At 35.8% G+C, this 22,969-nt stretch overlaps 1 protein-coding gene across 2 annotated transcripts in view; it reads left to right on the top strand.

Moving 5' to 3' along the window:
• Positions 1-22,969, top strand: part of man1a1 (mannosidase, alpha, class 1A, member 1) — a 154,200-nt gene that overhangs the window by 68,265 nt on the left and 62,966 nt on the right. For both annotated transcript variants that reach the window (XM_041253100.1, XM_041253099.1), the window contains exon 4: positions 5,163-5,243. In XM_041253100.1, coding sequence (XP_041109034.1) covers positions 5,163-5,243 — 81 coding nt within the window. The remainder of the gene's footprint in view (positions 1-5,162; positions 5,244-22,969) is intronic.

Consider the following 22,969-nt stretch of genomic DNA (forward strand, 5'->3'; position numbering starts at 1 on the left):
TTTAGTCAGACCACAAAACTTTTTGCCACATGGATCTCCTAAGTGTTTTTTTGCATACTTCAAACTGGTTTCAAGGTGGGCTTTATTGAGTAATGGTTTCCTTCTTGCCGCCCTACCATACAGGCCAGTGCTTGGGATGTCACATGCACACTTTGACCAGTCTTGGCCATAAAAGCCTGTAGCTCTTGCAAAGTTGACATTGGCCTCTTGGTAGCCTCTCTGATCAGTTTCCTTCTTGCTTGGTCATCCGTTTTGGAGGGATGGCCTGATCTAGGCAGGGTCTTGGTGGTGCCATACACCTTCCACTTCTTAATCGTCTTGACCGTGCTTCGAGGGATATTCAGGGCTTTTGATATTTTTTTATACCCATCCCTCTCCTGATCTGTGCCTTTTAACAACTTTGCTGTGCCTTTCAACAAGTTCTTTTGAAAGAGCCTTGGTGCTCATGGTTGAGTCTTTGCTTTGAAATTCACTACCCAGCAGAGGGAACCTACAGGAATGTATCCTGAATTCATGCAAATGACTACAATTTAACACAGGTGGAGGCCACTTAACTTGGTGTGTGATTTTGAAGGCGATTGGCTACACTTCAGCTAATTTAGGATTGCTATTACAAGGGGGGTGGACACTTCTCCAACCAAGCTATTTCAGTTTTTATTTTTAGTTAATTTTCTACAAATTTCTAGAATCTTTTTTTCACTTGGAAGTTGTGGGGTAGGATGTGTAGATAAATGAATATATATATATATATATATATATATATATATATATATATATATATGCATATATGCTTTTTATTTTAATTCCAGACTATAAGGCAACAAAAGGTGAAACTACCTTGAACTTCTGATATTTCGCCAGGTAACCTTCCGCTTAGGAAAATAGTCCCTAACATAATTACAATATAAAAACGACATATACGTAGAGAAAACATTATTATTATTATTATTATTATTATTATTTATTATTATTATTATTATTATTATTATTATTATTATTACTCTTTTTTAATATAATTTATCAATTGTTGAATAGTCCATGTAGTATTGAGTCAGATGCAGGGCATCATTCAAGCTGGCAGGGTTAGATTGGCTGGTGCAGAAAGAACTGAAACAGTGTTGGCAGTTTGACTGGCTGATTATTGAGGTAGGGAGGTGTTTTGATCCAGCTGGTGACATAATTGTGGACCAATCATGTATTTCCTGTTGATTTGCTGTCCAGTAGCTGCGAATTGAGCTTTCTACGGTGTCCTGCAACAGACATAATTTCCCTTGTCTCTAGACCAGCATCAGAAAGTATGTTTAAGTAGCTTTTTATGGTATCAGATTAGTTGTAGATTAGAATGTTAAGGGGAAAAGGTATTTGTGGTTGGATTGATATAAAATTAAATTCGCAGTTAAACACTTCAACATTCCAGCGGGCATCTATCTAGATCTGGAAGCTGATTGGCTGTTCGTAGTCAATAGTTTTATAATTTTCGGTATTAAACGGTAAAGCTCATTAAATGTCGAATTCCCTCAAAAATATTAACTGAAATAAATTTATATAGGATAAATGTCGGTAAAACCACTCGCTGTTTTTTAATTTTTTACCAAAAATAATGATTTGGAAATTTTCTCTAGTTTGTGTAGTTTTTATACTTGCTGTCTGTCCCGTCTTCTTTCCGCTCTGAATGGCTACGGGTCGCTGTCAGTCATTTCAGTGGTCCATTAGTACTGTAGTTTCACTGTCACTTCACCCTGTTCTGACAGATCTCATTGACTGAAGCAGCTCCATAATGCTCGCATTAACTTAAATCAGGGACACGCAACCCGCGGCCCATTTATCGTCTGACTGCGACCCGACAGTGTATTAATTCCGTTTCACTTATGAATATATCGTAAATATTTTTTTAAACTTTGTTGACTTGACTATTTTATTATATTTATTTTTACATAAAAAGCAGCACACCATTTAAAGTCATACTGCGGAGGGTAATTGCTTCTCATCAGTTGGTCTTTTCATTTCACAAGCTTCCTCTCCTCTTGAAAATGCACAAACCTGCTGCTTTGAAAGAGCATATTCCCAAGTTAATGTAGGAGGCTTGTTACTAGGGAAGTGACATCACTGCCCTGTGACTTTTGCTACAGTGCTGCTGCTAGAACTGAATAAACTAAAGTAAAAACCGCTTCAGCTAGTAGAAATTTAATTTGTTTTGTGTTATTGTGCAATGTGTGTGTGTATATGGTAAGAGTACAATATTAATGCTTTGTTTTCAATTGTTTTGTATATTTTGTTTGTAATGTGTATCGTACAGTACGAAATAAAATTAACAGTAATTTAAGGAAGATTGCCTATATGTATATGCCTATGTGTATCGCAGCTAAGGGTTAAACACTGATTATTCTTTAGTAATGTGCGGCCCACTATACACATTAGGTTAGACTAGTTTTCTGGATATGCAGCCCGTGATAAATGCTTGGTTGCACACCTTTGGCTTAAATGACTGTCAATCATCATGATCTGTACCGGCCTGCACTTTCATTTGCCAGCTACAGCGCCTGTCATTCAAAGCGCCTACTTTGAAATTAGCGGGTTAAGGTGTAGGTAAGCTTTTGCTATAGGGTATATGGTGACAGTTGCTAGTTTGATTTGAAAATGAGGCGCAAGAGGAAAGCACTCTGTGTAATATGCTTTATATGCTGGGTTTTCTATAGTTTATTTGAGACATTTTTTTTAAATTTGTGTAGGATCTATATCTATACTGCTGTGACCAAACATTATTTCAGTTAGAATGTTGGTAACCATGGTTTTGTTGCATGTTGAATATGGTAAAGGGGTTTAGCTAAATAAGACGTTTCTCAGTGGCATAAAAAGTCTGGGTTTTTTTTGTTTGTTTTTTTAAGCATAACGGTCTGTTTCACCCATTCTCTGCCTGAAATGGAAAAATAAAGATCGAAAAAAAATTGTAAATTCTTTCTGAAATAAATGTCTATCAATTGTCGATTTTGGTAAAAATAAAATAAATAAATAATAATAGTAGCAAGCCTATTTATAGCACTGCAAAGATGGTAAAGGGTTATAAAATGCTTGGCTGTGGGATGACAGCTATGACAAAAATGCTTGGGTATAAAGCCATTCAAAACAGCATTGCTGTAGTAACTTGAGTACATTTTCACAAAAGCAGCTTATTTACGGTTTAGCCCTGCCCGCTTCCAGCACAAAAAATTACACAAGTAAGATTCAAACCACTCAGTCATGTACCATTTCTGAGTACAGGAAATGTGTTTAAAAATAACATTGGAAACAAATAAAGCCACTAACCTCTTTATTTTCAATTCACTGATTGTTGGTGCAGGAGTGGTAACTCTGGAGTCACTGAGGGTGGCATAATAAGCTGTGTGGTATACTCTAATGAGGTAGAAAACAAGTGGTTTCCTATACAGTTAACGGATTCTCTGAAAAATAAAGAACAAAGAACTTCAAAGCAGTTTAAATACCAGAATAAGTCGAGACAGGGTGGGGTGGGATGTTTGGTATAAAAACGCTGATAACCTGATGAAGAATTCTGAACCGTTTGTTACGAATTGCTGCACTTTTTTGAAAATGTTTTCTATTTTGTCAGAGACGTTTTCCTCTGGCTCAACAGAAATGTTATAATAAACAATAAATTGTTTTATAACAAAGCCAATGAATACAGACCAGGAACAAATTGATAAAGAGTGTGCCTGTGATCAGTCAACCAACAAGGTTTTACACAAAGTCCTGTTCAGTCGTTTAATACATAATGTATTTGTACAGTAATTACAGTTAACAGATTTGAGAAGCACATGTTGATTTATGCAGGTCTGATGAGTGAAAGATTTAATATTATATTAACATCTCCTGTCTGCTGGTGGTTGCATTTTTTACATTTTAATAGGCTGTTTGAATGTGCACATCTTCGCAGGAGAAAGTAATTTGGTTCACGTTTCAGGGTGGAACATCGACAAGAAATTCACATAGAATAATAATCAAAAGTTAAATAATCATACAATGATATTGCACTGCCCATGTAGCAGACAATGTCTGAATATCTGAATTCTGCTGTTTTTAAAAATAGTAAATCTGCTATACTGTTTGATTCGTTGTTTTATGCTAAGGAAAGCTAATGTGGATTAAAGAGTATTGATCAACTCCCTTAGTCAGTGACACTGGAAAAGCAGCTTTTTCACTCTATTAGGTCAACGGCCATAAAAATGAGATTCAAAGTCATCAAGATGGGCATTTTTGCCAACTTCATTTAAACTCTCACCATATTAGGTAAATTGCACAGCTCTTCTTTGGCATGCACTTACTTTAGCACCATACCTGTAACCCTTTTCTGTGCCACATACAGTTTATGTATCATTAAACACAGTTGAAGGAAGCCATTCCCCAGAATTTGGTCCACGTGAGCTGAAATGACAAATCTGTTTATCAAAAATGTTGAGCTGTTGAAAGATACAAGTATTTTGAATCCCAATGGAGATTCCACTGTTTTATATTGAATGGTGAAATGTGTTCTTGATGCTGGTCTGTTATTATTCAGTATTGGTGTCTCTTCAGGAGTACTGTATAGGCCTGCTAAGTTTTTCTTTATGCATACATGTCGTCCTGTCTTTCTGATCTAACTACAGTGCAATGTGTACAGAGTTAAGGTCTGACCTAGATCATTTAGCTTACGATTGCATTATTGTAGTATTCTTAATCAGAGCCTGTTCTGCCAGTTCACAAATTGTCAAGTCATTAAGTCATTGGCAAAATTCATTCCCTCAAGCTACTCCTTCAGTCAAGTTCATTTTATAAAGAATAAATAAATACATTAATTAAATTGTCCTTCAAAAAGTTAAGCAAATACTCTCTTGGATGACATTGTAGAAACTGTGATCTGTATGTGACAGACTGGAGGACCAGTGCTTTGGGGGAACCCCCCCCCCCCGGATTGTAGATAGTTGTCCCTTTAGTCGACCACAATAAAGGTGTGTATATGTGGGGTGGCTCAAAGAAAAGTCCAAAAAGTTTCTTTACAGCTTCTTTCCTGTGTGTTGCTGACTTTTTTTTTTTTTTTTTAAACAATGTTTTTTTTTTTTTTTTTTTTTTTTTTTTTTAAGTTATACAATATGTTTTTTTGTTTTTTTTTTTTTTTTTTTTCTCTTCCCCAGAATGCTGAAATATCGGTCTTCGAAATAAACATCCGGTTTGTTGGTGGACTTCTATCGGCCTATTATCTCTCGGGAGAAGAGGTGTGTAAAGCTTTATTAAGCACACAGTATTTATAAGCAGCTGTCTTACAGATTCAGCTAATTAAAGACTTTAATACCAAGTATTTCTTGCTTGTGAAACCACAAAGAATCTAATTTGGGATGGAAGAAGTGGCTCTCATTTACAAGACAAGAAGAGTGAGGGAATTCGTTTCTAAGCCACATGATACAGAGAAAGTGCTTCTATAACCTCATCTTTCTAGGCTCTTAGAGAACACAGTGAAACAGAACGCGTTTTTTACATTACGTTGCACGCTCAGGGATGTTAACAGAGCTCCCAATCTCCCAGTGCAAGATTGCAACAACTATTTGTAACTTTTCCAGCTGGTTTCTTGCTGAGGAATTGTGGCATTAAACAAATTAAAGTAGGTTATTCCCCTGCTTTGAGTTTCAAGGTTTGCTTGGGACTTGGGTGTGAGATCATGAGTTCCGCAGTTTTTTTTCATTGATTTTTGATTGATTTATTGTTAGGCTAACTTTGCTTCAGGGAGCCCAATAATGTCCATAGAAAATGGTGAAAACAAGACAATCAGCATTTCTTTTTTTTTTTTTTTTTTCTATTTAGATAATATATATTTTGTTCAAGCCACGTAGAGCGTGGGTGGTATGTGGGGTGAGAGGATTGATTAAATTGCATCCTGCCTCTTTAGCAGATTAACTGATGCCTCCACTACAACACCTTCCTGTGAACTCTTGCTAAATTGCTTAATAGTATGAAGATTTAGAGTTGAAGGTGGATAAGTCAGACACAAGACAGCCAGGCATCCCAGCTTTGACAAAGTGTCCTTGGGAAAAATTATGTTTAGAAAATGAATGTTCAACTTCAGTTACCTGCTGGAGGTCAACTCAATAATTAACCCTTTGCGGTCCTATGTCAGACCAGGTCCGACATTACAATTTTTCCTTTGAAGTCCGATGTTGGACCCTGCCCGACATCATCAAAAAGAAGTCAAGCACAGGTCTCCAGTCGTTTTTTTTTCCAGAAAGTCGAGAAAACATTTCAGTGGCCGAGTGAGACTGATAAGAGCCGAATGAAGCCGGGAAAACAAAGGAATATCTGATAGCCCCATGCACCACAGAGATAACACAGACATAAACAAAGGAGATAGCTGCTTCTGCATCCAGCGCTCAAAGAGTATCATGGACAGTTGCAGAACTTTTTGAGATGTTGTAGTAATAAAATAATGACTTGGATCGCATTATTGAGGAGTTTGGTGATAAAACGAGTCATCAGGAGAGGATTTGTCAGTGTGCACGTCTATAAAGAGGTATGTGAAAAATACAGCGAACAAGGGGTGGGGCTTGGCTGGTGAAAATGCACTAAGTATCCTTTTGCGATTCAGTGCCTTTTAATTAAATATGTTTTACACTGAAAAAAAAAATTAAACGGAGCGTGTGAAAATAAATTGGACCTGACACGCCTGACAAGCGCTGAATAAATGGACCGTTAAGGGTCTGGTTTGAACAAAGTCCTGCAGTGGGGTGGATTGGAAGAACCAAGGTTGCCCACCCCTGGCCTAGACTGTACAGTGGATTCTTTATCATGCTTGTTTTTTTCTGAAGATTGTTCTTGGGAATTTTGCATAGAACTGAAAAAAAAAATCTTAATCCTAACATAATGTTTATTTGCTACCTTTTACTCATTTAGGTCATTGCATTGATTTCAGCATTTTGTGGCACTAACCTGTAAACACGTAGCTGTTTTGTTTGTTTTTAACTCGTATGGAATGAGCAGCAGGGTTGCAAATACCAGGTTACCCTGGTTTGTTTTAAAGAATGAAAATTTATTAAATTAATATTGAGTTTACTCTTGTGGTTAGTGTCGTTAACCATACAGTTAGTTGCCCTTTTATTCCCACTGTAAAAACAGATTTTTGTACCCAGTTATCCTTATTTTATGTAGATAAATGTGAGTATTATGCTAATTAAAGTGACTAGCAGTTTAAACTTCAGCACTGTAGCACAGAACCCTGAAGGGGTTTCTTTTTTTAACATGCAATTATAATGGATTACATCCCAAATCCACTGTTATACAGGTACTATTTGATCTCGAGTAAGAGAAGAGAATTATGAGTGCATAGACCCAGAATTGCAGGTTAATAAAGGTGGAATTGTTCTAAAGAATCATAAATCTGTTGTATGGGAAGAAGTCTGCCTCAGCTTTTGGGGGGGGGGGGGGGGGGGGGGGAGTGGTATGTAAGAGAGTGAGAAGGCCATTACTTAAGCATAACATTTCAATTGATGTTATTCAAGAGGTTTTTTTTTTTTTTTTTTTCTCTCTCTCTTCTCCGAGCAGTGTTTAATAAGAAATGTGGCTGTATTGAAGTTTCTTCAGCACACTTGCCTGGAGGGTATACTGTGATTATATCTAGTGTAAAGCCATTGATCATTTTGAAGGCTGCTGTTTATCAAATACATTTGTAATTATTGCAGTGAAATTATCACTGCTGCAGCAATCTCCATAGTGTTTGGTTGGGTGTGCGAGACTAAGCTTCAACAATTGGAAAAATAACAGGGAGACCAAGGCGGTGACAAATTTATTTTTTAAAATCCTCTTGCAAGTTAGTCTTTCAGCTTACTTAAGATAGAAATACAGCTTTCAAGTACGGGAAGAAACTCTCAAAAGCCTCTTTTTAGAGGGGGCCAGTAACTGTATACTGTAATGTCTAGGATTTATTTAATATTTTAAAATGCACATGACTCATTGTACATGCTGAGCAAAAATAATGACATCATTTTATATTTTGGGAAAAAGACAATATAGAAGTTTAAGGATATTACATTATGAATCATATATTCAATTTTATGGAAGCTTAGGAATTTAGGTGCTAGGTATGTTCATGTATTTATTTATTTATTGCTTGTATTCCTTTTATTGATTTAAAGAACATTATTATTAGGTTTCATTTGACTATGAAGAAAAATGTGATAATTCTATAGGGCGTTGTAAAACTTCTGTCCATAGCTGTACACCAATACTACTTCTGTAAAAACAAAGTAAGAAAAGGGGGAGGGGGACAGGTGTCAGCAACAACAAATGTTTTGGTCGTAAAGATAAGTCTTTCTGGGCTCTCTTTATCCTTAACCCCAAGTGGCCGGTTCAGCTTTAACCATTTGTCCTGTGTCGGACCAGGTCTGGCATTAGTTTTCCCTTTCCAGTCCGATGTCAGACCCTGTCCGACATAATCAAAAAGACGTGAAGCACATGTCTCTAGTTGTTTTTTTTCTCTGGAAAAAGCCGAGAAAACCTTTCAATGGCCGAGTGAGACCAATAGGAGCTGAATGAAACCGAAAAAAGGGCGTTTCTCATAGCCCCATGCATTATAGAGCTAACACGGACATAACAAAGGAGGTAGCTGCTTCTGCATCCAGCGCTTAAAGAATAGCAGACATTTTCAAAGCTTTTTGAGATGTAATCAAATAATGACTTGGATCGCATTATTGAGGAGTGTGGTGATAAAACGAGTGATCAGGAGAGGATTTATCAGTAAGCACAACTACAGTATGAAGAGGTATGTGAAAAATACAGCGAACAAGGGGTGGGGCTTGGCTGGAGATGCACTGCTGAGTGTCCTTTGCGATTCAGTGCCTTTTAAACCCGTTTTACTCTGGGGGGGGGGGGGGGGGGGTATTTTAAACAGCGCATGTAAAATAAACCACGTGTTTGAAAATAAATTTGACCTGACGAGCGCTGAATAAATGGACAGCAAAGGATTAATACTTGTGAAGTTATGATGATGATGATTCAAAGAAGAAATCCTGAACTCGCTAACATTAAAGTTTTTCATTTAAGCACTTTAGAATGCAGGGGAAGGGAATAAGGGAAACAAGTCCTGCTCTTGTGACAAAGAAGCACAGGCTTTAAGATGTATTTATTTGTATCCTGCCCATTTGTACAGTCGGCTTGAACACCTCCTTGACTGCGACACTGATGTACAACATGAACTGCATTTTAATCAAGCAAGTTCAATACATCTAAATTCAAGTCTTCTTGATACTTCATTAATCACAAAATCCCAATAAAAACAACAAACCATACTTCTTACCATGTCAATTAAATAGACAATTACTAAGAGCATCAAATGTAGTAGCTTATAGTTTATATTTTTTTAAAGGGGATGGGCCCTTTCACTCCATGCTGTCTGTGGTTTGGCTTTAGGGAGCTGTGTTTTTTATAAGGCTTGATTTAATCTTCAGCTCTCACACTTTGTTGTTTATTATATCAAAGGTCTTGTGTCCTGCAAAAAGTGCAGTCCAGCATTTCATTACTGTGTGAGTGATGATGAGAAAAGCTGGTAGGCTTCTCTTTCTTTAAAGATCCTTGTAGCCTGTTGCTATATATAAGCAAAAATAGTTTCATGCTATTTTTTAAATTAGTTACTGTAAAATACATGACTAGTCTGTAAGGCTCACACCCTTTCACCATAGTTTTGATTCAAAGGAGAAAATGACTATGATTGTATGAATTAATAACAAAACCTGGTTCCAGGTCATCCTACTTTAGGAGACCAAGATAAACCAGGCAGTAGTCTCATAAGCAGGGTTTGCTGATGAAATTTAATTGACCCCATTGCTTTTGTTTGACTGCATTATTTATGTACTATGTGTGCCTTATTTATAGGGAGTCGTGTGTTAGGTGACATTTTATTGGAAAGTGCATGAAGATTATAGATGGTAATCTATGGTAACATTTGCTGTTTGTGCATATTTAATTCTCGTGAGTAAACTTTAATTTAAAAAAAACCCTAAAATGTAGGTAAATGGTTGAAGCATACAAGATTTATAATAGGTCTAAATTTGCCTCAGTGATTATGATAATTATGCCCTTTTGATGTTGTTGTGTTTATGAATGATGCCATAGAAGAATATTGGAAAATTCTAGATTGGCACCTTTTTATGTAATCAATACATCACTGCCAATTTCTTCATTAGCCACTGGGAAGCTTGACAATTCTTTTATTTTGAGGGTGTTATTGAGAACAACTATCTGAGCTTCAACAGCAGCAGGCAGTAATCACAGAGTGCACAGAAAACATGCAGGCTTCCAGTCTGAACTTCACATGGCTTTGAAGCAAGGAATTTGTGTCATGCACACTAGCCAGATGAATCTTTTGAAATTTGAAGCCTGGGATTCTGGATGTTAAAATGTTAATTAGTGCAGTGGTTAGACCATAGAGCTACAGAAAGCAGCCTGACAACCTCACAAAACAATCTGTCAAGACCAGAGGTGGTTATATACATTCATTTTCCCACTCAGCTTGAACAGAAGAGCTGAAACATGTTCCACGTGTCTCCCTATTTTTAGTTTCTCTTTGTCTGCTAAAGGAAAAATAAAGATATTAAGTTATTCCACAATGTGTTATTTAAAACAACACACAGTGTACCCAGGATGGCAGGGTGAGCATCAGTGCAATCTGTGCCAAGTTGTTGTTAATTCTGCAAAAATATGGCTTTTCAGATTTCATAATTTGAAACCTGCCCTCTGTACATATTGAAATCAACAAGTTAATAGTTTTTTTAATTTAATGCACCATTGTACAAACTCTTTAACTAGCAGTATTGCTTTGTTCCTCTGAAGTAGCGAAATGTAATTGCTGGCGTTTTTTAAATTGCTTGAATAACTACAGTAGTCTACTTGCTTTTCCCCCCTTGACATTTGGCATCTTGACTGAGACACTCTGCCCACTGAACCCATATGAATGTGAAAGTGTTCCCTGCATTCACTTCACTTTACAGTCATTTACAGAGTAATGGCACTTAATGTATCCATGGGAATTGGAAACCAAGTGTATAAAAGTATAATATGCCAGACGTCCGAGTAGTTTTGTTATGGACTGGAGCAGTTAGATTATGTAACATAATTGCCTGCCAGTATTGCTGTTCCAGGTATGATAGTGGAGATAAGTGAAAGTGACTGGTTGAGCCAGTGTGCTACACTTGTACATACACTAACAATTCAAAATAAGTGGCTACTGTTTGTATAATGGGTATTTTTGACTAAAGTAAAACCTGTAGTGAAATTGAAAAAGGTGTACTGTATAGAAATGTACTATAATTGACCTGTTTCTGTATTGTTTTCAGTATTTTAGAACACTTAGGAAAATATCACCTTCCCGTTTTTAATATATTTTCTGTAATTTATTGTAGAAAACGGTTTTCTAGTGTTGTATTATCTGCTGTAATGCGCTGAAAAAAAAAAAGCAATTTATTCCCTGCAATTCCCCAAAACTCCACCCACAAAAAAGTTTCCCTCTTTATGAATTCTGTATGCTTGAGAGTGTAAATCATAGATGAGGATGATGAGGTTCTCGCTATCTGTTTATTTAAATTGCATGAAGCTGGAATTGAAGAATTGACTTTGACAAACAGATTAGATCGGTGGCCTGTAGAGCATCTTTCACCACAGGCACTCAAGTACTTATGAACAAAGTATATCTGGCATTTTTTCAAAGAAAATGTATATTACTTGTATGTGTTAAAAACAACCTTTCTGTTATTGAATTTATTCATTTATTTGGCAGAAGCCTTTATCCAATGTGACTTACAGGGCAGTACAGGGTTACAATAAAAATAATACTAAAGTATAGTTTACAGGAAGTACAAATAATACTACTAAAATACCATATAAAATAGGATGCAACAAGTTAGGATTACAAGTTATATCTACAATGACATATTAGCAGTGCACTTTCTAAAACAATGCAACATTTGAGGAAAACTCCATAGTGATGCAAATCCATATAATTGCTCAAATCTTTAACATAGGCAAAAATAGAATTACACAAAAAAGGCCAGCACGGAAATCCCTTTTGGTGTTGGTGTTCATGGACATACAAAGATCATTTCTGCATCTGTGGGTGAAACGATTCACTGTGTACCTACAAACTGTCATTTCTGTCATGATGCGTCACAAAACTTTGAGCTATTTCCAACAAACCTTGAATGAAGAATAAATGTGACTTAATAATTGCTGTCTATCTTCTTGTGAGGTACCCTTTTAAATACACCATTAGGGCTGTCTGTTAAGCCTCTAAATAGCAATCGATTTAATTGGGCACACAAAATCGAATCGTTTGAATAATTGTTGTTGATTGTACCGCCCACATAGACTTTCGCGCCAGTCCTCTCCCTCCGACGTTATTATTTTAATATCATTGCAGTTCAGTAAAAGCTTGTGCACGACATTTGAATGCAAGAGGTAATTACGTCTGAGTAGCGTCAGGAGAAAAAAATAAACACAGCATAATTTGCAACAAGCCTAAAGCAAGTTTAACCTACTACAGGGGTGTTACTAAAATATTTATTCCAAACAGATTACAGTACTTTGGAATGTCATCTGTAGGAATGGAATCGAGTGAAAACCGTCTTTTTTTTTTTTTTTTTTTTTCTTTTTTTTTTTTTTCGAGTTAATTGGTAGCAGCCCTATTGTTTTGTCAATACTGTACCACCTAACCTTCATTATCTGTGAAACACACAATGCTATTAATTAGATTTACTATCCACAACTGACACGCTATTTCTGATCCTTACTCCAAAATTGCGTTTATCACCATTTCCTCGTGTGTCTGAATATTGTTAAATATTCATTATATAACAGTTCATTTTGAAACTCCAAAGAAGCGCAAACTATATAAAGTCCGTTTTCTTCAATGTGCGCAGTTTATTTACATGCTGTTTGCCAGGAATACAAGCCTGTCGTCCTGTTCTGGATTCAAGGCGGCATGCTTGCTTTTTTGTTTGTTTACTTCGAAAACACAGAGGGGCGTACTTGCAAAGCATTTTCAAAGCTGATAGGATGGGACCAGCGAATCAGATGCTAGTTAACACGAGCAGTAAAAGAAGAGCATGGCAACTGCTTGTCTTTGGCATAAATACTGTAAATAGCAAGGCAGGGCATTTGTGCATTTTCATTGATAAACTTAAATAATGTTATTAAATGTGTGTTGCAAATATTTTTTTAAATCGATTATCCAGTATTTATATCGATTGTATATAATGAGGAATGGAATCGAGTGAAAAAGTCAATTTTCGATTTAATTGGTAGCAGCCCTATTGTTTTCTCACTACTGTTGACTGGGAGCTGTGGCTGCTATTAATTAGACTGACACGATTTCTTCCTCTCCATTGTACATTTCCTCGTGTGTCTGTGTACACACTTATAAAGCTGGCATGCAAAACCTTCTTTCTTCATGTCAGTACTTAAGGAACTACTTGCCTGGTTCTGTAATTACCTTAAATGCATATACCGTGCACTACAAAGTAGTTGCATTTAATACTTCAGTGGTTTTATAATGTATTTGCCAAATGTAAATGTCTCTTGTTATACATAATTCATTAGCAGCAGATAAACCCCAAGGGTCCTTGTATGTTACATACGTTATCACGGTTTTTTTTAGAAACAAAAACGGTTTTGCCTTATATATATATATATATATATATAATATATATATATATATAGATATATATATATATATATATATATAATATATATATTTCGGAAATTTTGCTTGTTTTACAAATGATTTACGCTCGGGATGTATTAGCAACCATAGCTGTGGGTTCCAAATTGTTAACTTCAGAGCAGTTTACATTTTATGTTCTGTGTATATTCTTTTTTTTTTTGGGGGGGGGGGGGGGGGGGGTTAAATTAAGCACTGTACAAGCTTCTATTAATGTTTCTTCTTGGATTAGTTATTCTAGAGTTCTTCCTCTGGCGACATGTTGCAAATTAACAATACTTGTCTTCCGAGTGCCATTTGAGAGTATGGTATTTTTTTCTAACAATGCTTTGCATAGTGCAGGCTGCAGGCAGAAGGGGCTCATTGATTAACTTTAACCATTTCAGTATTCACATATCTATAGTTTTGGGCACGTTACTGAAAAAAAAGTAACCTGTTACTCCTTTCTTCAGAAAAAAAGTAATATAATGTCCTTACTTATTTCATAATAAAAAACAGTGTGCTATAATACTTGTTATATTTATTTCTCTTGTTTTGTCCCTCAAAACAGTTGTTGGCTATTGTTTATTATTTAACAATGTCTGGGAATTCATTTTTTAAATGTGTCAAAACAGGTTTTTAAAATGTTGGTAATATAACAAACATCTTAATAATGTACTGCATAATGTACTGTATAGTAATTGTAATCCTTGCAATACATGCAACTTTGCAGAAAAAAAAAAAAGAAACTCAAGTTACATAAAGGCTTTTTATAAGAGAATAGCGTGTTAGTTGGGTTGAAAAAACTGGACAATGTATATAGGGATGTCTCAGACTATTGTTCTGTGGGGTATTATCACAATAATTGCAATACAGCTTGATATTTTACAATGACTTACAAAAAAAAAAATTGTTAACTATTTATTAAGCGAAAATGTGTTTTACAACATTTTAACCCTTCAAATTGAAGGGGAGGGGAGGAGGATCACAGTCTTGTTTACAAAGAAAATGCTCAAGACCCTTTAGACCACCACCACCATGAAGGATGTTAGTATAGAGACTTACGATATCAAAAGTTACAACAATACTGTATTGAAGAGGATCGCTTAGGTGATCGTATTGGTCATATCACCAGAATCTTCAACAGAAGTAGTTGAACAAAGAGTTTAATAATGCAATCGACAAAATCAGAATAGAAGTCAGTCAATTCCAGCCACTATTGGTTGCACAGGAGGGATATTTAACAAATAAATACTCATATTCCTCTATTGCTCTTGGAATTTCACATTGATCCAAAAAAGATTGAGAACTAGACCTATGTCATTCTTGAATATTCGTGAATATAAATAAAACACACACAGACACACCTTTATCTGCTGATTTAATGACAATGGACTGATCAGATGTTAAGTCTTGTAAACCAGTTTTTTCTTCTTTTGTCAGATTGTAGTATGATCTATGTTGATGTTTATTTTTTCTAAGTTTCTATCTTTTACTCTTTGTAAAATACGGTCACGCACTGCAAAAGATCTGCTGTTTGTGGAAAGGAGGTCTGAGGAAACCTAGTTTAAAAAAAGACACACATGGTTCACAGATCAGGTAGTGATGTATTTATTCACTGTACCTTGTCAATTTTGGTAACTACAAGTTTGCAAAGATGACCAGTCAGTCTTGGTGTGTGTCTTAAGGTTGTTAAATAAGCAATTAAAATATATGTAAACTTGTTACAAATGAACCTAGTGCTACATACACAAGCTACCAAAATAGGACTCCCATGGTGCAGTAGTTTTTACAGTTTCCCTTTGAGCCTAGAAAGTGTATGGTTGGTCTAATTTGAACTAACATCATTAAATAACTGCTATGCAATGTCTTCAAGTACAGAAAACTCCAGTGTTTCAGTGCAGTTCTACTGTATGTGGAATGGTCTAGACCATCTGCTTTGAACTTGGGAATTGGCACACAGATGCTGTACAAGACCTGTTATTATCTCCACTCTTGACTGGCATAACATCCATATGCTGCTATTTTTAGTGGTTCAAACAGCTCGACATTATCATTCAATTAAAATACCCCTGTTTTCCATCTGTTTTCTGCATGTGACCGTTTTCCCTGTGAGACTTTGCCCAGCACTGCTGTGCATTCTTTACGTCCACCACCATTTTACAAGCCAGCTGAATCATTAGGGAAACGAGTTTAGATTTTCGAATTGTGACGATGCATATGTGCAGCCTGTGGCACTGGGCTGCCACTGGTTTCTCTTTTAAAGCTATAACTAAGAGCTTAACCTGCTTTCCCTTGGTCCATTCCAGAAACAAATTCATTTGGAAGTCAGGGACTCAAATTTGCAATTTGTTATCTGCTGCTTTCTGTATTTATTTAATATTTTGTATTGTAATGTTATTGCAGCAGTAAATATCAGTATTTTGGTCACATTGTACTTTTCAATATAGTATGCAGTACTCAATAACTCTGAGTAACTGAAAGTAACACCAAATGTCATTAAGATTTGGAAGCCCTGTCCATCTTTTGGTTGTTGCTTGCACATGCAGGGGCGTGGCAGCGTTTTACATTTTCATCTTGTTAGTAATTTGTTGCACTTTTTCCTGCAGTGTGACAAATCTGATTTTGTATTTCCATTTCAACAAGCTGTGACGGGAATGCAGGATCCAAAGCCTTGTAATGTGTCATGATGACATACTTCCCGTTATGGGACAATACGCTGAAGATTTCAAACATACTCCCCGCTGAGATACTGATGAAGTCTCATTGTACTGCACTCACCTGTTGTGAATAGTTGTTCATTTTGTTGTTTGTTCTTCAGATGAGGCATGTCATTGTTGTTAATTATAATGGTAAAATACTCTGAAACAACATAATTTAGCTTCTGCCTGCTGAGGTAGATGAATGGAATTATAGTACAGTTGTTTAAAGTCAGCAGTTCAGGTTTTGATACGTGTGTGTGTGTGTCTGTATATATATATATATATATATATATATATATATATATATATATATATATATATAAATTTCAGAGCAGTTGTATGATCCAGAATACTGTAAGGAGTGGACTCGTTTTTTTTGTGTCTGTTTTTCTGGTATGCTTTCTTGATTTGTTCCCCAAGGAAATCTTACTCCAAATTTTATGAAAAAAAATGTTGTTTTTGTTTAAGTAACTGAATGAAAATTATTCCACCGTGTTTCTGGACATAGTCAGTAATTGTAAATCTGTGATATTGCACAACTATACACTCAAATGTCCATTAATTGTACCTGCCATTACCATAAATTGACCTTTTTAAATATATATATATATGTGTGTGTGTGTGTATAAGTATATGTGTGTGTGTGTATGTATGTATTATATATATATATATATAATATATATATATATATATATATATATATATATATATATATATATGTGTGTGTGCGCGTGTGTAATTGCATTTTACAGTAATCCTAGGAGTGTTTTATATGTTGAATACACTGTTGTGTTTTGAAGTTGTGGTTCAGCTAAGGATTATAATTCGGTCTGTGTTTTCAAAAACTAGACTCTGCAATGACTGTAAATACTGCAGTATTACTCAGAATCCAGCCTGCCTTCTGGAATTGTGGAGTTTGTGGTTTTGAGCTTAATCAGCTTTTTCTAATTAAGCTTCCTTCTTTTTACACTGCAGATTTAGGGCTTTAATTACTATTGTAATGAGACTTGGTGAGAATTACTGGACAACTGGCCATCATGAGTTATTGGGCAACAAATTGTGTTTTCGCATGTGTCTAGGTGAGATGTGCTTATCTAGGGTCTTAATTAATTTCCCATTTAGCACTGCTTTGGAGCTTGGTTCTAGTATACGTAGTGTCTGAAGAGGGTGGTGGTTTAGACCAGTGTTTTCTCACTGCATGAACTTAATCAAACTGTAACTAGTAAGAAACTACTATCAGTTCAAGCTTTTTTTAAATTTTATTTGTATTTTTGTTTTGTACAGCCACGCAATGTAATGACACAACTAGAACATTCAAGCCTATTGCAAGATGTTGATAAAGGAAATTAATGCATAATGAAATAAATACCCTAAATTCACTTTGTTTTAAATGAGCATGTATTTTTTTTATGTAAACTATTGTCCCAGGGAAGCAGATGAATAAACCCAATCAAGGTTATGCACTGTATGCCATGAGGTAAGGCAGTGTAACAAATATAAATAAATAATGATTATTTTATGTACATTTAGTTTCAGACTGCAGCACTCTACATTTGCAGCTGGGAAACTGTTCTGCTTGAGTAGAATTAATGAAAAACAACATGCATTCTTCTTTAAAAAGCCGCCTTCTAGCCCTTAAGTCATCAGTTATTGTGAGAAATATTGGTTTACAGACTGAGTGGATCTGAGTTTAGGTTTTGCAAGAGGTTTTAAATCTTATCAATGACCTCTTCAAGTCCACTTTAATTGTAAACATTATTGTGATGTGCCTCGAGTAAGCCTTGTAGTGAAACACTGCTCTGTGCCTCTTGTATGTATGTATATATATATAATTTTTTTTTAACATTATGTGATAATTAGGGGTCTATTTAAATTGCAGAGAATTTTTTTGTTTTTGTTTTTGTTAAGGAATAAAATTGGGATTTCGCGAACTTGTTTATATATTAAATAACCCTAAGTAGATAATTTTTCAGAGCATTATACAAGTCTAAACATAGTGGTGCTTGCTTCCTTCCTTAAACAGAGCGCTTGCATTTGTTAAAGGCAAGCATGCAACATCCCCAGCAGTTTCTACCGACATTCTCTGTCTCTGTGTTGTGAAGACTCGCCCACACATTGAGACTGCACGTTCTGCATCCACTGCATTGGTTGGAAGTGTAAAGCAACGCTTTGCCAAGTTATACAAATGTCGACATTAGAAACGGTGCCAAAACTCGGTAACCCTCAAGGGTATCTGGCATACTTTAATAAAGGCCATATCTGCAGCATGTTTTGTTGTCATGTTGTTGTCCCATCGAGGAATTGATTTTATTAGTACCAAGTCAAAAGAAAAAAAACGTGCCTATTCGGGTCTACAATTCTAACTGCGTTAAAAAAGTAAGCAGCAGGATGTTTGAAGCGAGGTGGCTGTGCTGGATCGTACCTGTAGTACTGGTTTAATTTGGCTACAACCGACAGGAATACTTTTTGTCTATGCGACTTTCAAGTTGGTTTTCTGAAAGCTATTGTTTTGTGTTACGTTCTGTTTAAATAGCGATCAATCGTATTTTCTCCAAAGTCACAATACAAGATGTGCAAAACAATTTACATCCATCTTCATGTAAAGTTTCTTTTGGGAAATTTCTTGACACGATCCTCAGCTGAAATATACTTTGCTTTTTTTGCTTTGCCGTCCATTTTTGGTGTTTTACCTGCAATGCTGAAAACTAGATTTTTGCAACCTCAAGTCAAAATAACAATGCAACACTGACTTTGTCCCACCTCATACTGTACAGTACAGGTCACAGAAAAGCCTGTACAGATGCACTGATTTTAAAATCTTGTTGTCATGTGAACAGGAAACAAAGTTAACCTCTTTGGGGTATTTCTTTTAATGACATTTGTCTGAGCAAAAGATTTTTTGTTTGTTGCCCAAGTGCAATGCACACAGGACGGCGAGGGAATAAAAATAAAATAAAAAATACATCGTTTGCTTTGTTTGCGGAGTAGTTTGTTTTTCTTCTCTCTCCGTGTTAGACCAGTATGCATTGACCCCTAAAAGAGGTTAATTTTGTGGTGACCCCTCAATTTCCTGATTTCAGCGAAGTCTGAATTTGGGTAGACTGCTATTATAACTGCTATTAGTTTTTATAGTGTTATGTAACGGGCCTGAAGAGTCATTCTGTGACCAATGTTGTTGCAAAGGTTCAATATGACCGATTTGATGGAAACATAACCCTTTAGATATATAGCCCATTGCACGGTTGATTATTTAGTGGCTGTCTGGCTGATCAGTGCATTTTGGCCATAACTTTTTCTCCTGGTTAGGGTCTTTTTAAAGGGCTGTACATTCTCTTTCTAGTGGTATGTAAAAAGGAAATATTTGAACTCCAATCTAGGTTATTCCTCTGGTATCTAAATGAAACAGGGTCTAAATAGTACTACAAAGTATAAAATTCTAAGCTGGAGCTTCAACAACTCCTGAAGATTTGGCAACACTAATTATCCGTGATCGGAGAGTTGATGTGTTTATGTGCAACAGATTCCCACTTGGTCTTAATAGGTGACATACTAAATCACGAAAGCCATAAGAGTATAAGAAAGTGGCGGTACATTTTTGTCAAAATCCATCTGTAGCACCTATGATTGCAACCTCCAAAGAGCTTGCACAGGTTGAGACAGAAGCAGAAAGACTACAAACTGACCTGTAAATGAAAATACATTTGGAATGCATGGTGCAATATATTCCATCGTCGGCAACCACTGACAAGCCTTGTCTCGATCGAAAAAAATAAAATTACTTCTTGACAACAGACAATAAGCGATACGGATTTTCCTAATTTGAAATTTAAAATACATGCAAAAAGCCACAGGATCTTCAACAGAAGAAAATTGAAAATTGTGATAATGTTGCTAGGGCTAGATTATATGTACTTCACATGCTAAAGAAACTTCAGGTATTCTGGTTGATTGTTACGGTTGCATTTCTCACACACACTGAATATGTAATGTGTATCATTATCCATGCTATGAATGCTAGATAGGTAGACAGATGGAGAGAATGAATGATTGGAGCCCTAGAGGTATAGGCCTGGCATGAAATACATTTAATATGACAGTAACCTTTTTTTTTTTTTTTTTTTTTATCACTTATGAATGTGTATTAAAATGAGTGAATCTGGTGAAGATTTGAGGAATCTGTGGTAACAGGGGACAGTACATTCTTAGGATTGTTGAGTTATTAACTCTGGAGTAGGTGGTTCAATCTAATTGAATAATGTTAGTGTAGTTGTCGAAGCAGGCGCGCCAGAGCTGGGGGGGGGCAAGCAAGGGGACCATGGGCCCCCTCACTTCTTGACAAAAGAAATTTGCAGAAAAAAGGCACTTCCGTAGCACCCAATGTTTAGTTGCGGTACTACTCCTGTGTTCTACATAAGCGAGGAAAAGACTCATTTTGGTTGATGGTTATTATCTGGGGAAAAGATTTACTTCCTCAGTGTTTAGAACTGTTGGATAACATGGAAAGAAGTTTGAATGCAATGTAAGATACACATGTTTACAGCTTTGTACACTCTCTTAGTTTTAAAAGGCGATTATAATAGGGTATACAGTAACTGGTGAATGCGAGATTGCAAGATTGCATTTAATTGCACTGACGACGACCGTCTGACTGCTGGAATAAACACAATCACACATTGCTGGAGGGACCGATGCAATCAAGAGATAACATAGGAAGCACAAAAGAACAAAGGGCCACACCAAGATAACACCATCTTAGGCAGCATGAGCCAGAACCAGTTTTCTTTACGAACCCACAAAGAGAATGAAGGAGGGGGGCTGAGGTCAGTGGCTATTTAATCAAGGTGCGCTCAGCCCGGCTAACTTCTCTCTTTCATTCAGACTAGTATTAGAGACTTGTCGAACAAGGAGTTCTGGAGGATCAAACCTACAGTACTGCATTATGTTTTGGTTTGAACTTTTAAGTTTTGCTCCGTGCAGGTTGCATTTGAAAGTGTGGTCTGTACTGTTTTGCTTTCAGCATTCTCTTTTTGTTTCTGGAATTAAACTGCAAATATATTGAATAAAACAAACTAATATCTGAAAAGGACCCTGCTTTTCTTTGCATCTAGTTCACATCAAGAAACAACTACTCACTACATTTAAAAAAAAAAAAAAAAAAAACACTTCAAGAACTAAAGTGCCAGTAAGTGTATGTTCTGATATAGTTTGCAGTTTTGTCTCTCTTTTTTTTTTTTTTGACAAAAAGTAGTGTCTAATATTATGTTGTGGCTTAATTGTGTAATCTGGTTATTGATTTTACAGTTTTACTTCTTGAGATGTTTGGTCAAAATAAAAGGGCATTCTTAAAAAAATATGTTCATTTATTCCTGAAAAACGTTACCACCCCCCCACTTTTGGAAAGTCTCCATCGTTGTCGAAGTGGGAGCTAATTCTGTCGGTCCAAGTCCACCTGCCTGTCTTATCTTAATTAGAGCCTTACTCCTTTGCATTGTGCCCAAGCTGTTACTACTACTACTTCCAATACTGTTATAAATATTTTTTGAAAGGACATTGATGAAAGTCCCTTTTGTGCAGTTGAATAATGAAGTTCCATAGAAAAGAACCCAGGTCTTTGTTCTTATTCACACCTAGTCCTGCAATCTACTTAGTTAACAGATCAACAGATGTTTTGTTCTTCATATAAACCCTTAAAACTGCCAATCATTTTCTATTGTAACCTGTATATGTGCAAAACTGAAACCTGTGCTCTTATATTATGCTTAACGTGATGCAACAGGGTTCTGTGGAAACAAACCTATTTTGCTTATAGACTATATTTTTAAAACAGGAAGCAGATGTAAAAGCGTTTGTGCCTGAAACTGGGAACATGAGTTCAACATAACTATTATCTGTGCACCTGTTTCCTGAGTATAAGACTATCTATATATATATACTATATATATATATATATATATATATATATATATATATATATATATATATATATATATATATATATATATATATATATATTATATATAATATATATATATATAGATATATATATATATAGGGTGTGTAAGGCCATATCCCACACATAGGCCTTTTCACCAGCGTTTTTTTATGTGAATTTGTGTTATACAGAATGTCAGTTTTCCACAACATTAAAACTTGAGGCAATTCATATGGCAAGTGAAAATAACGTATAGCTTTTACTAGCGGTGGGCAACGATAGGAACATTTAATGTCGATATTGTGCAAGTATTCCGATATTGATGATATACAAGTCTTTCAAAACACATAAACATAGAATAACATAATATGCAATATCAAATGTTTGTGTATCAAATATGACAAACCCTTTTTATAGAGTTTTTTTTTTTTTTTTGGTTACCTGTAGACACTAGTACTGGGACATTTATCACACAGCTAACAAGCTTCAATTTTAATAATAACACAAAAAATAAGAAACACCTGGTACACATCAGGTTAGGCTAACATTGCTGTCTATGAGCGCATTATGATTTATTGTAAGCCCAGGTATACCAGCATTGCAAGCTTATTAAATTAATACTTCAGCAGTTCTGCT

This window comes from Polyodon spathula, chromosome 6 (genome assembly GCF_017654505.1).
Source record: "Polyodon spathula isolate WHYD16114869_AA chromosome 6, ASM1765450v1, whole genome shotgun sequence".
In the NCBI taxonomy this organism is placed as follows: domain Eukaryota; kingdom Metazoa; phylum Chordata; class Actinopteri; order Acipenseriformes; family Polyodontidae; genus Polyodon; species Polyodon spathula.